At 41.7% G+C, this 15,395-nt stretch overlaps 1 protein-coding gene across 4 annotated transcripts in view; it reads right to left on the bottom strand.

The window, feature by feature from the left end:
- Positions 1-15,395, bottom strand: part of lamb2 (laminin, beta 2 (laminin S)) — a 71,879-nt gene that overhangs the window by 23,914 nt on the left and 32,570 nt on the right. For 3 of the 4 annotated variants that reach the window (XM_061780818.1, XM_061780817.1, XM_061780819.1), the window contains exons 5-16: positions 11,744-11,817; positions 11,470-11,658; positions 11,188-11,251; positions 8,489-8,691; positions 8,273-8,393; positions 6,925-7,113; positions 6,108-6,287; positions 3,770-3,882; positions 3,058-3,137; positions 2,094-2,229; positions 1,847-2,005; positions 627-754 (exon numbers count right to left, since the gene is read on the bottom strand). In XM_061780818.1, coding sequence (XP_061636802.1) covers positions 627-754; positions 1,847-2,005; positions 2,094-2,229; positions 3,058-3,137; positions 3,770-3,882; positions 6,108-6,287; positions 6,925-7,113; positions 8,273-8,393; positions 8,489-8,691; positions 11,188-11,251; positions 11,470-11,658; positions 11,744-11,817 — 1,636 coding nt within the window. Of the gene's footprint in view, positions 1-626; positions 755-1,846; positions 2,006-2,093; positions 2,230-3,057; positions 3,138-3,769; positions 3,883-6,107; positions 6,288-6,924; positions 7,114-8,272; positions 8,394-8,488; positions 8,692-11,183; positions 11,252-11,469; positions 11,659-11,743; positions 11,818-15,395 lie in introns of those variants that run through there. The other variant, XM_061780820.1, reaches the window with a different exon arrangement.

Genomic DNA, 15,395 nt, shown 5'->3' with positions numbered 1-15,395 from the left:
TGACTGTGAGTGCGAATGGTTGTTTGTTTGTACGTGCCCTGCGATTGGCTGGCAACCAGTTCAGGGTGTACCCCGCCTCCTGCCCGATGATAGCTGGGATAGGCTCCAGCACGCCCGCAACCCTAGTGAGGAGAAGCGGCTCAGAAAATGGATGGATGGATGGATAGATAAGATAACAGGGTCTCGAGAGCACTGTTTACTTGTTCTATATTCTATCTGTCAATCAACGATAATCTCAACACTCACAGTCATGTAAATCCTGGCATGCACCTAAAGGAGCTTTTTAGAACAGAATAGAATTACCGGTAGCCTTTGTTAGCTGGGCAATGGGGAAACTCCAGTTTTATAGCAGAAACATGGATGACAGCAGCAAACAAACTAACAAAAAAAAAAATCAATGTGTATATGGTATTTAGAACACAAGAAAATGAGAATTAGCAGCACAATAAATGGAGGAACACATAATAGCTATGCTGATGTGAATGTGAGAGAAATGGGCAACAAGAGTTTGCAGCAGTAGCAACACGACCTACACTATAAATATGTCACACATAAGAACTTCGTAATATTTTCCTCCATCCCAATTTTTGTGGCTGAGTGTGTGCATGTGTGCTGAAGCAACAAACCTGGCCCCAGCCGGCAGGGCGACAACAAGTTTGTCATCATCTGGGATTGTGTTTCCACACGGGCTGCTGGTTGGAATTGGGCCTGGGCGTATCACTGTTATTCGTACCTCTTCCCAGTCCCGGGGCATCTGGAATGGGTAAACGTTAAGAAACGCTGGATGCCATCTACTCTTTGTATTGGACAGAAGTACTCAGACACATGGCCATTATCGGTACGAGAAGTGACTTTGGAAGAAAATACCACATTTGCAGCTAGCTTCCACTCTTGTGGCAAAACTTTTGGACTGTGCCTATGATAAGGACAGCATTTGTGATTTCCAAAATGTCTACATAAGTTTAAGATTGAATATTTAAAGAACCTGTGAGGTCATGTCCATGATTTGTTTCTAAATATGTTTGAAGATGTTGAAAACATGTGCAAAGGGTGAGAAGAATTTAGTCCTTAATGGTGGAGAAATAGTGTTAAACTCTTTTTGACCATTTCAGTTGTCTAGATTTTTTGGATAAAACCAAACACAAGTACGCACTTGGGCTTTCTGGCATGACTCGACCCTCCCTGCCACAGAAGTACAGAGCGCCGTCATTCCATCAGTGGCTATTCGTCGCAATTGGGAGTTAGTAATGATAACTTGGCCCATTTCTATCACTATGGGCAGTTAGCCATCAAGCTATTCCTACAACCTAAAACAAATGCATCTTCCCTGAAGTGTTATACGTGTTATTTCGAGTGGAGCGTCACAGAGACACTTCAGGGAAAGTTAACTATTCATTACGTTTGCTAGCCCACGAGCTAATGCCCAAGTGAGCTAACAAGCTAGCGAGACCGGAGGCGGGATCGTCTAATACATCACTGCTCAGTCCACATAACAGAGACACTTTAGGGAAATTGAAAACACAGCAGCACACATTCAGCCTGTTGAGCACATACTGTTCGAACAAACGTATTTGATTGACAGGTGACAGTCGAGCGGGGCATGTTTGGACTCTGTTTTTCAAGATTTTACATACTTTGTGATTTAAAACATTGTTTTTTTTTTGTTCATTCAAATTTGCCAGGCTTGTTGACAACACGTTTCTCTGTGGTGTGTCAAATTTAAAAGACATTTTTAGTTTCATTTTACAGGTCCTTTAAGGGTAGATTGATTGATTAATTGATAAAAGGGTGTGCCTCAATAATTTTGTCCTTAAAGTAGAAGTTCAGCAAAAAGAGCAGCACTCACCTGCGACTCATAGCGGATGAGCAGGTCATACTCCATGGAATAAGGGACGTTGGTGATGATGAACTCTAGAGTGGCACCTTCAGGTACACGGGCGAACCCAATACCCGTCCATGTGGCCGGACGACCTAGGTGGTGTTCCCTGGTTTCGAGTGTACAGCCCTGGCAGTTTGTGAGTATGTTCATTCATGCAATTTAGTTTGATGTATCTCATACTAAATGTTCCTACATTCTGAACTCAGTATCTCACCTGACCCATCTTGGCCAACTCAGCTTCATACAAGAAGTGATCCAGAGCCATGAAGAAATACCCAGACTCCACTTGTGTACACTGGCGTCCGGTCATGTGACTGCGGCAGCGACACTGGCCACTATCCATGGAGCAGCTATGGTGAAGAGTTTTAAATGAGCAACTTTTCTTTGCTTAGTTTGTAATATAGAAAGCCTAACTGGAAACAAACATACTTTCCAAACCCACTTTTCACTTTTTTTTTTATTTAATACACTACCATTAATGTCACTTAAGATAACAAACATCAGCCTGATGGCGCCACATCAACCAAAGTCAGTTGGCTCCATTATGGCGGAATCATGAATTTTTATGGTAATGTCTGGTGGCTGTTTTAGATCCAAATTAGAAACTATGAATAATAAATAAAAAATAAATAAATCATTTTAAAAAGCGTAACGTTGTAGATGATCGCAAATCCCACAGAACACATCAGAATTTTCTCAGGCATTTCAATACATGAGTGAGTGAATTCATAAATAGAGTGCAGTTGTTCTACCAAGTGGGTAAGTTGGCCCACATTTAAGTTTCAAGAACTGCTGATGAAAGACTACAAGGCCAATGTATTCCAAGTGGAAACAGTTACAATATTTGTTCGACACTAAATGACACCAGACAGTTGCTCTAATGCAGAAAATGTGGCACAAAATGTGGATACAATGCAAGCGATGTGATTTGTTGCATAAAGTAATTATAATTATAATTAGTAATTATAATTTATAATTGACTACTATTGTATTGTTACTTTTGTGGGGATTTCTGTTAGCTACTGCTGACTTTCACCTTTGGAAAACGTTTTGATGTTAGCATTTATATACACACACACGCACACACACACACACACACTCTGCCAAAATATATACTGTCAAACTCTAGTTCTAGGAGGCCAGTGACTATTTTAATGTGCTCAGTAAACATCACTCACTGATTATCGAGAGCAGCTCCGATGTCACATTCACAGCCTCGGCAGCCATTCAGGCCGAGACTCAGGCCCCAGTGTTCTGGCTGATATAGATGAATAACGAGAGAGAGACTGGAAGTCATGACAACACAAAGCATCATCCTGCATTCTATAAAAGAAGTGTATGAGTCACACACATAGAAGCCAACCCTGTAATCTGAAAGACTAACATTCATAGCTTTGTGGCATATCGTCACTTGTCTGGTTCCTATTATTTAACATTGTGATTTATTTTCTGCTCTTCCAAAAAGAGACAGTGTATTTTGAATGATGCAGCAACTACACTTGCTAGGCAGAAAAGTGTGTGCAAAGTACGTCATCTCTTTCACATCATTATTTTTTTTTGTCAGATCAGATCCACTTTCGGACCTGACCATTTTTAGGCCGACAGTAACCCACACCAAGTGGACTTAACTAAAATGCTTTGACTAAATTTAGACACAGAGCCAAGGCAGGAGCTCACATTCCTGCCCGCACTATTCCTGGATGAGTGGGACAAGACAGACAGCGAAAACAAACAGAACTCAAAGAAAGGAAGGAAAAAATAATAAGAACTTAGGGTGCAAAACTCTTAAGTGAATGGCATGCGATTTTAATTCGGGAAGTTCAGTAATTAGGGAGCAAAATGGATTTTGTAAACCGGTGAGCTTTATACACACAGGAGCAAATGTCTTACCAGACACTGGTCACAGCTTCGTCCAGTGACAAGACGCTTGCAGAAGCAGTCTCCACTAACCGGGTCGCACTGGGTGCTGCCTGCCACCGTTCCCCTGGGGTCACACCGGCAAGCTGCAGGAGGGAAAAGCACTTTTTTCCCCCACTGGTATTTGAAAACAAACTTTAAATAGCATCAGGTTAGTCTTTATTTATGTTGCCCTCTGATTTGCATTCCAAAGCAAGTCTGCATAGGAATCACAACCTCGGACTACAATCAGTGAAAGGATTAAATAAACAAACAAATAGGGTAGCATGGCTGACAAGTGGGGTAGCAAGTCTGCCTTACAGTTTTGAGGTTTAGGTTTCAAATCTCGGCTCAGGACTTCCTGTGTGCAGTTATGCATGTTCTGGTTAATGGTGAAATTTATACATGCGGGTACAACCCCAATTCCAATGAAGTTGGGACGTTGTGTTAAACATAAATAAAAACAGAATACAATGATTTGCAAATCATGTTCGACCTATATTGAATTGAATACACTACAAAGACAAGATATTTAATGTTCAAACTGATCAACTTGATTGTTTTTAGCAACTAATCATGAACTTAGAATTCTATGGCTGCGACACGTTCCCAAAAAGCTGGGACAGGGTCATGTTTACCACTGTGTTACATCATCTTTTCTTTTAACAACATTCAATAAACATTTGGGAACTGAGGACAATAATTGTTGACGCTTTGAAGGTGGAATTCTTTCCCATTCTTGTTTGATGTACAGCTTCAACTGTTCAACAGTCCGGAGTCTCCGTTGTCGTATTTTACGCTTCATAATGCGCCACACATTTTCAATGGGAGACAGGTCTGGACTGCAGGCAGGCCAGTCTAGAACCTGCACTCTTTTACTACGAAGCCACGCTGTTGTAACAGTCCAGATGGTTCTTTTCCTCCTTGGCCCGAAGGACACGACGTCCACAATTTCCAAAAACAATTTGAAATGTGAACTCGTCGGATCACAGAACACTTTTCCACTTCGCATCAGTCCATCTTAGATGAGCTCGGGCCCAGAGAAGCCGGCGGCGTTTCTGGGTGTTGTTGATAAACGGCTTTTGCCTTGCATAGTAGAATTTCAAGTTGCACTTACGGATGTAGCGCCACACTGTATTTACTGACATTGGTTTTCTGAAGTGTTCCTGAGTCCATGTGGTGATATCCTTTACACATTGATGTCGGTTTGTGATGCAGTGCCCCCTGAGGGATCGAAGGTCACGGAGTTTCAATGTTGGTTTTCGGTCTTGCTGCTTACATGCAGTGATTTCTTCAGATTCTCTGAACCTTTTGATGATATTATGGACCGAGATGATGAAATCCGTACGTTGAGGAACTTTGTTCTTAAACTGTTCGACTATTTTCTCACGCACTTGTTCACAAAGAGGTGAACCTCGCACCATCTTTGCTTGTGAATGACTGAGCAATTCAGGGAAGCTCCTTTTATACCCAATCATGGCACCCACCTGTTCCCAATTAGCCTGTTCACCTGTGGGATGGCGGCACGGTGGCCGACTGGTTAGAGCGTCAGCCTCACAGTTCTGAGTACCCGGGTTCAATCCCCGGCCCCGCCTGTGTGGAGTTTGCATGTTCTCCCCGTGCCTGCGTGGGTTTTCTGGGGCACTCCGGTTTCCTCCCACATCCCTAAAATGAGTTGGAGACTCTAAATTGCCCGTAGGTGTGAATGTGAGTGCAAATGGTTGTTTGTTTGTATGTGCCCTGCGATTGGCTGGCAACCAGTTCAGGGTGTACCCCGCCTCCTGCCCGTTGATAGCTGGGATAGGCTACAGCACGCCAGCGACCCTAGTGAGGAGAAGCGGCTCAGAAAATGGATGGATGGATGAACCTGTGGGATGTTCCAAACAGGTGTTTGATGAGCATTCCTCAACTTTCTCAGTCTTTTTTGCCACCTGTCCCAGCTTTTTTGGAACGTGTTGCAGCCATAAAATTCTAAGTTCATGATTATTTCCTCAAAACAATAAAGTTTATCAGTTTGAACATTAAATATCTTGTATTTGTAGTGTATTCAATTAAATATAGGTTGAACATGATTTGCAAATCATTGTATTCTGTTTTTATTTATGTTTAACACAATGTCCCAACTCTATTGGAATTGGGGTTGTCCGTAAATGATTCATACAATTAAATGGGTGTTAAGTCAGGTTCAGATGAATAAAATGAAAGTGAAGTAAATAAAGTGTAAATAAAGTATACATCTAAACTTCTTGACTTCAGTTTCCAGGGTGGAAACAAACACAACATCAGAGCTTGCACAGTAAGTCAATGTACAGTAATACTTGCGCGTACTCACGCTGGCAGCCCTGAGGGTTGTCCGCACTTAGGCCAAAGTAGCCGGTCCTACACTTGTCACAGCGTTGGCCCTCGACGTTGGTCTTGCAGCGACACTGCCCAGCCACCATGGCCAGTGTCGGCGCTGTGTGGCTGTCGCACATCCCTCCGTTCTCAGAACCTTCTGGGTCGCAGTCGCAAGCTGTGGGAGGCACAGTGGGTTAGGGTTTAATACACTGATTCCCAACTACTGTGCCATGTGAGAACTCATCAAGAGTCCTGCGAGAAATGATCCAATGTCCAGCGCTAGTGATTCATAGTGACAGTGAAATGCTCTTCCACTAAATCAGTGATTCTCAAAATGCGTTCCACATCCCCTGGTAGAACACAGGCTCCTGCTAGTGGAATGCGAACAGTGCAGTCCTCCCACATCCCAAGAACATGCATGGTAGTTTGACTGGAGACGCTAAATTGCCCTTGGGTGTGAGTGGTTGTCTGTTTATCTGTGCCCTGGGATTGGCTAGCGACCAGTTCCCTAACCCTATCCCAGTTCAGTGTGTACCTCGCCTCTCACCCGAAGATAGCTGGGATAGGCTCCAGCACGCTTGCAACCCTAGTGAGGATAAGTGATACGGATGGATGGAGGTGCCATGAGATTTTTCTAATGTAAAATATGTGCCTCATTTAATAGTCTAAAATAATGTGTCAACCAAGGTGTGGAAACAATGGTTTGATACATATACTGTAAAAGCTGTGATGATATTAAGAAATTGTATACGCTCATGTATCGCTATTTGTATTGGCTATTCTTTGTTAAGGTATGCAGACATTGCACTCACCTATGCAGACCCGAGGGTCCCGGATGTCTTTAAAGGGTTCTTTGTAGTAAAAGGGCTTGCACAATTCACAGTTTCGGCCCATCGTGTTGTGCTGACAGTCATCGCACACTCCTCCACTGACGTTGCCCGTGGCCAAATACACCGCCATGTCAAAATGGCATACAGACGAGTGGGTATTGCAATTACACTCTGAAAAACAAAAGCTCTCGTCACGCTTCAGACACTCATCTAGAAGATAGTTAAGAAGAATTTAATAAGATAAACGGGATGCTTCAGAATTTTTAAAGTTTTGAATAATCACAACCCTTCGTATTTATTAGATGCATTTTCACATCACTTAGAATCCTTACTTGCCTCCTATCACCTTACATATTGCTGGCACATGTCCAAATTTGGTCCATTTCACATTTTTTTCCCACAAATTAATACCATTGTTGGTCTGTTATTTTTTAAATTATTGACTAATAAAGTGTTGAAAATGGCTTTCTCTCTTTGACGATGCAATGTTAATGCCTCAATGCCAATGCGGGGGGGGGGGTCCTGAAAAAGTGCTGGTTTATAAAATGCTATAAATTGCATTTACAGTGACATTCTAGGATTCAAGGATCTTTGTCATACCAACACACATTTATACATATGACATGAAATTTGATTAGCCCAATAAGTCTCATGACTTGTTTTTTTTTAAACTTCTATTGTCATTTTGTGTTTTTTGTGCTGTATGTAAACACAATGTTATAATGCTTTAATGATGAAAAACAAGAAATAAAACCCCTTAACTGCTTTGAACTACTGTCCAAAAATCTCAAGTTTGATATATCCATCCATCCATTCTCTGAGCCGCTTCTCCTCACTAGGGTCGCGGGCGTGCTGGAGCCTATCCCAGCTGTCATCGGGCAGGAGGCGGGGTACACCCTGAACTGGTTGCCAGCCAATCGCAGGGCACATACAAACAAACAACCAGTCGCACTCACAGTCACACCTACGGGCAATTTAGAGTCTCCAATTAATGCATGTTTTTGGGATGTGGGAGGAAACCGGAGTGCCCGGAGAAAACCCACGCAGGCACGGGGAGAACATGCATACTCCACACAGGTGGGGCCGGGGATTGAACCCAGGTCCTCAGAAATGTGAGGCTGACGCTCTAACCAGTCGGCCACCGTGCCGCCAAGCTTGATATACTTAATTATAATTAAATATTGTAATAATAAGAAGAATATTTCATTTTATTATAATAAAATTGAAATTATTAAAAAATCAAAGGGGTCTTGTAATATACAAGACATATGGGCTCAGGCATTGACATTGGAGGTGAATTATAAAACTAATAGTTAAATCGTGGGCTCACTTTTGCATGCATTGGTGTTGCGGCCCTCCGCAGGTCTCCATGGCATGTCGTTGTAGAAATCCTCACAGTGCTCACAGTTCAAACCTTTGGTGTTGTGGTTACACACACACTTGCCATGAACCTGCAATAACCAACGAGGGAAAGTTAAGACCCACACTGAGAATTCTGTAAATCCTGAAAGGCGAAAACAAATCTATTTGTTGAGATGATGCGGACCATTCCATCTATATCGTCCCTGATGCCGTCAATTGGGGCGCACTCGGAGGCGTGGCCATAGCAAAAGCAGTTTCCACGCACAACCAGCTCATACATAGCGTAGTAATACTTTTCTTTGATTTCAGGTCTGGGATCCAGCAGGTTGTCTCCCAGTGTGTGAAGTTTAGTGAAGTTCACCCTCAAGTTGGTGATTTTCAGCTGGTCTATTGAGCAAAAACAAGATAAAGCCAACATTATTTTTTGAATTCAACTGGATGATCATTTCAAGACTAATGTATTACAGTCTTTCTAAACGTGGTGACAAACAAGCCATTAAATTAAACGGGACATCGACATATATCATGCACATGTGATTGACTGCACAACAACCCGCATGGCCCAGTGAGAGGAGGTCATGGCCAACAGAGCGTGACGGAGCCAAGTGTATGGCATTCGGACAAAACTTTAATCTTCTAGTCTGTTCTTTAAATTTGTTTGTCCACTAAAATTGTGTCTGAAATCCCAACTGACGTGAAACTGTTTCCACCTTGTCAGCAACATGTCTGGCCAAAGTGTATAAACAGAAATGCGCTATAACCCAATTTTGGTCTAACAAACAAGCAATTGGAAGTGAAATTTGAGGACAATATAGAGTTGTTTTTTCTCACTAAAGTCACTCAGTCGTGCCTTTATAGACCTTACTAAATTAAAAAGCATGTACCAATACTTCTGTCTGTAGTGTCCTATTGACAAGAGGGTTTGTCAACGCTGGCCCCAGAGTGATGCATAGATTAACCTGAAAAGTGAGTAAAGTTAGTTGTATAGGGCGGTCAAGAGTCAATACTTGGGGCACTTATAGCAAAATATTGCACAAGAAGCTCATGCATTGCATTTATTTGCACATCATGTTTTGGGGACAGATTTGTGCTGTGGACAACTTCAGCATCAATAAGAGGTCCAAGATGAGGTCTTTGTGGGGGGACAAACAGCTGCTTTCCCCATCTCTGCACAGAACCACGGTTCACACAACCAGAGCAGATGTTGTGTGTCACAGTCTGGTGAAAAAGCTACTTGTGTCTCCTCCAAGGTGGTAAATAGTAGGGGGGAAAAGTTCATTTTTAAATGTCATTCAGGTAGTGCTTATCCAACCAATCATCTTGCATTAGAAATCATTTAAGATTCCATTCCCAGAGCTGCCAACCTATAAAAATGTGTCCAAATTTGTCTGAATTTCCACATTTTATGAATTTTGTTATGAACATCATTGTGGGACAGTCATAATCATAATCTTAAATAAATTATGGCTTCAATATTTGTCATTTATTTTCCGTGTTTTTATTACATCAACTTTGTAATGGTGGACGCAGTCGCAACCTGAATCAAAGTACCAGTATATGAGATATCAAAAATATCCGTCTATGGATTAATTCACCTTTGACAATTCTGTCTATTAAAGTCTTAAGTCTATTAAATCAGATTAATCATATCTGAAATGTCAAAATAAAAATTCAGCAATCTAATTTGCAAACAAACAAAAAATTGCTGATACACTGAACTGGGTAGTTCATATATGGGCAATAGTTTTGGTTTCTATTTGGTGCAATGTACTTCTCGTACATTTTTCTCTTGCATGCTATTCATATTACATATTTATAGTTCCTATATCCACAATTGCTGCTGAAATAATGCAAATATCCTCATTGTGGGACTAATATCTTATATTACAAATATTTATTAATAATAATAATGTATTTTTACCTGCCCATGTTCATAAGTGTCGTGTGTAGTGACGTACTAATTAATTTACAGTTCAGATGCAGTGTCCTGTGTGGACGTGTATTATTTTACATTTATATCTTTAAAAACGTATGAATTGGCCTATTTTTTTGTTGTTCAAAGTTGGTTACTCTCTGCGAAAACTCGATTCCTGCCAAGCCTACGTGAATGGTGTACTGTATCACCAAATAACTTACTGTATTTCGATGTTTTGCAAGTGCATGTCCCTTTCGTGACACTTTTATAAGAAGCATGGTAAGAAGTGTAGTTTATTCGCTACCAAGGAGGCGATGAGCAGTGACTTAGAATGCGTTGACACTGGACGCAAAGAATACTTTCGCGTTGTGGCTTGGCGGCCTGGGAACGTAATAAAATAGCGCTCACCAAGCAGCTGTTCAATGTGGACGCTGGCTTTCCCCCCCCAATACCCAATATTCGGAACAATCAGTGTTACGGCTGTAACGAGTCAACGTTCAGTTATTTACGTAACAAAATATGGACGCTCCGTAACATTTGGCTCTGCATTCCATAACAGATGGTGTATGGCAGGGAGAGAGATGAAATGGATGAGCAGTGTAAGTGACTGTTTGACAGCATTCCTTAGACTTCTTGCTTTGACACAAAACAATGATCAATTTGTGGAGGTTTGGAACTAATAAACTACCACACACTATGAATAACACTTGAAAATGACCAATACATTTTGGCCTTTCAACCCACAGGATTCCTGCTTTTTTATCAAACTAGATGTAATAAAAAAAAAAATATATATACTTGACAGATGTTCAGGCGAGTGGGAATGGCGTTAGTGTACTTTAGCTAGCACACACATTTTTGCTCTTTTTTCAAGTCAATACGGCTATTGCTTAATACAAAACACAGTATAACAAATTACCTAAAGGTTTTTGGCTAAAAATAGAAGTAAAAAGCAGAAGGATACCTACTCTGGATGTTTGGGCTGTATGGATCCTCAATCCTGATGGCTGGATCCAACACCCTGTAGATGACCTAGACCGGGACAAACATTTAAAGGTTATTTTGGAAATTTAAAGCAATAATACTGTAAATAGAAACAAAAATGACGATTTTGAAGGTAATTTCATAGACAGCCTTTGAGTTCATATAATGTATTTTATAAGGTCACAGACATTTGAAGAAAATGACCCCAAACTAAAAATGTCAGGAACAATTATGACAAATGAAACCTGGTGTGACTCCTCACTCACCTCTCCCTCTGTGGATGGCTCGATGTCAGAATAACGTGATTCGCAGATGACGTCGTTGATGTTGTGTAAAGGACCCTGGGATATGCCGGGGAAGTTGGCGGCACAGTCATGGGAAAAGTAACGGTAGATCTGCCAGGTGCGACCAAAATTGGCCGAACGCTCAATCAACATGGCCGCTGGACGGAAAGTCTGCCAGAAAAAAAAAAAAAAAGATGAACAGAAGGAGCAATCTGTTGATTCCATGTGCTAGTAAGGCAAAGAATTTTGAAGTTACCTTGAAGGTCATAATGAGGTGAGTGAAATGAAACTCTGCCTCCAGGTCCAGTTGGACATACACATTTGACTTTCCTACAACACAGAGTGGCACATAAGTGTCTCATTTATTTACAGTGAAATTGTACTCGTCTCATACTATAGTGTTTTTCAGATAAGTATTACAGATAACTGATTGTTGCCTCATAGAAATTCATTCATTCATTCATCTTCCGTTCCGCTTATCCTCACTAGGGTCGCAGGCGTGCATTTATTGAAATATTTCTTGAAAAGAATTGTGGTACAGGAGCTTAATGATCACATGCAAACTACATGCCTCTAGCAAACTATTTGAACTTTTTCAATCCGGTTTCAGGGCAGACCACCCTACTGAAACATCCATCCATCCATCCATCCATTTTCTGCGTCGCTTCTCCTCACTAGGGTCACGGGCGTGCTGGAGCCTATCCCAGCTATCATCGGGCAGGAGGCGGGGTACCAGCCAATCGCAGGGCACAAACAAACAAACAACCATTCGCACTCACAGTCACACCTACGGGCAATTTAGAGTCTTCAATTAATGCATGTTTTTGGGATGTGGGAGGAAACCGGAGTGCCCGGAGAAAACCCACGCAGTCACGGGGAGAACATGCAAACTCCACACAGGCGGGGCCGGAACCCGGGTTCTCAGAACTGTGAGGCTGATGCTCTAACCAGTCGGCCACCGTGCCACCTCCTACTGAAACAGCCCTTGCAAAAGTGACGAATGATGATTTATTAGCTATGGATTGCAGCACCTCATCATTACTATTATTACTCGAACTCACCATTGCCTTCGATAATGTTGATCACAATATACTACAACCCCAATTCCGACGAAGTTGGGACGTTGTGTTAAACATAAATAAAAACAGAATACAATGATTTGCAAATCACGTTTGACCTATATTTAATTGAATACACTACAAAGACAAGATATTTCATGTACAAACTGATAAACTTTATTGTTTTTAGCAAATAATCATTAACTTAGAATTTTATGGCTGCAACACGTTCCAAAAAAGCTGGGACAGGATCATGTTTACCAATGTGTTACATCACCTTTTCTTTTAACAACATTCAATAAACGTTTGGGAACTGAGGACAGTAATTGTTGAAGCTTTGCAGGTGGAATTCTTTACCATTCTTGCTTGATGTATAGCTTCAGCTGTTCAACAGTCCGGAGTCTCTGTTGTCTTATTTTACGCTTCATAATGCGCCACACATTTTCAATGGGAGACAGGTCTAGACTGCAGGCAGGCCAGTCTAGTACCTGCACTCTTTTACTATGAAGCCACACTGTTGTAACAAGCACAGAATGTGGTTTGGCATTGTCTTGCTGAAATGAGCAGGGGCGTCCATGAAAAAGACGTTGCTTGGATGGCAGCATATGTTTCTCCAAAACCTGTATGGACCTTTCAGCATTAATGGTGCCTTCACAGATGTGTAAGTTACCCATGCCGTTGGCACTAACACAGCCCCTTACCATCACAGATGGTGGCTTTTGATCTTTGCGTCCATAACAGTCTGGATGGTTCTTTTCCTCTTTGGCCAGGAGGACACAACGTCCACAATTTCCAAAAACAATTTGAAATGTGGATTCGTCGGACCACAGAACACTTTTCCACTTTGCATCAGTCCATCTTAGATGAGTTCGGGCCCAGAGAAGCCGGCGGGGTTTCTGGGTGTTGTTGATAAATGGCTTTTGCTTTGCATAGTAGAGTTTCAAGTTGCACTTACGGATGTAGCGCCGAACTGGCCTTGCTGCTTACCTGCAGTGATTTCTCCGGATTCTCTGAACCTTTTGATGATATTATGGACGGTAGATGATGAAATCCCTAAATTACTTGCAATTGTACGTTGAGGAACCTTGTCCTTAAACTGTTCGACTATTTTCTCACATTTGTTCACAAAGAGGTGAATCTCACCCCATTTTTGCTTGTGAATGACTGAGCAATTCAGGGAAGCACCTTTTGTACCCAATCATGGCACCCACCTGTTCCCAATTCGCCTGTTCACCTGTGGGATGTTCCAAACAGGTGTTTGATGAGCATTCCTCAACTTTCTAATGCTCAACTTTCTCAGTCTTTTTTGCCACCTGTCGCAGCTTTTTTGGAACGTGTTGCAGCCATAAAAGCCTAAGTTCATGATTATTTGCTAAAAACAATAAAGTTTATCATTTTGAACATTAAATAGCTTGTCTTTGTATTGTATTCAATTAAATATAGGTCGAACATGATTTGCAAATCATTGTATTCTGTTTTTATTTATGTTTAACATGACCGGGACAGGTCCTGAGTAAAAACCACTGAAGGCATCTACCCTGCGGTTGGTTTTTCTCTATAAATGGACTCTTATGCCATTTTAATGAACATTGTACAGCATCCTGCCATCGTAATGAACATTGTACAGCACCAAACTATGTGATAAATGTTGCCCCCTCGACATCCATTTCTGCCTAGTCATCCTGAAAGGGGGATTGGATTCCCCCCATCTGTGGTCCCTTCTCAAGGTTTGTTTTTTCCCCAAATGGGGTTTTGAGTTTTTCCTTGCCCGACTGGGGGGTTTAGATTAGGGGATGTCGTCAATCATTGCCAACTGTGGGCCTGTGAAGCCCTTTGAGACTTCATTGTGATTAAGGGCTATACAAATAAACTTGACTGGAAACAATTAGGAAAAAGCCCCAAAACATCCAAGTTACCCCAGTTTTTAGGCCCTGCGCACACAGCGAGAAGAAACATTTTTGCCCTTCAAGCCTGTTTCTGCTAGGAACATGAAATCTGGTCTATCACGAGGAGACCTGCAAAAAAGGTCCCCTAAACCTGCACTCAAAAACAAACACATTTTTCGTTCCAAGGACAATCAAATTTGACCACTTTTACTAGAGAGATAGATAACGCTTAATTGTAAAACAGTTCTCGTCATTGAATGTGGCAGGAGCATGGCAATAAAGTTTGATGATACATAGTAAAACTTAAAACTAACTCGACAAGGTCAGAGTTGAACCAAACATCTTGCATGTGATGAAGAATTCACCCTGAAGACATTAGCATTCACCCTTAACTGCCACAAATGTATAGCGTCAATAACTCTACAATAACTCTCATTAGCTTCTGCCGCTGCAATTTCTTTTCAACCTCTGTATGCTCAAGTACTGATGATGTGTTGATGCCAGTTAGACAAAAGTTACTGTTGGCTAACATGTTAGCATGCTAGCACACACGTTTCAAAAATGTTGGCATGAACTGTTAAGGGTAGAAAATATGAAGAGAGAGTGGTGACTTTGCTAAGGTGCAACACAGTAGTATAGCTGTTAGCATGTCTACCTTACAGCTGGTTCTGGGTTTGAATTTTGGCTCCTGCCTTTTTGTGTGGAGTTTCCATGTTCCTCTCCATGCTTGCCTGATTTTCCCTCCCGGTATTCCGGCCTCCTCCCAAATTCCAAAACATGCTCGTTATGTCCACTGAAGAGTCTAAATTGTCTATAGAGTCTTTTTTTGTCTGTATGCGCCTAGTGATTGACTGGCGACCAGCCCAGGGTGTACCCTGCCTCACGCCAAAAGTCAGTAAAAATAACCACAATTCTTCCTCCTTCAAACCCAGAACCACAGCTGTAAGGTAGACTTGTATCACTG

Source organism: Phyllopteryx taeniolatus, chromosome 1, assembly GCF_024500385.1.
Source record: "Phyllopteryx taeniolatus isolate TA_2022b chromosome 1, UOR_Ptae_1.2, whole genome shotgun sequence".
In the NCBI taxonomy this organism is placed as follows: Eukaryota; Metazoa; Chordata; class Actinopteri; order Syngnathiformes; family Syngnathidae; genus Phyllopteryx; species Phyllopteryx taeniolatus.
This window is presented reverse-complemented; position numbering and strand designations above follow the sequence as displayed.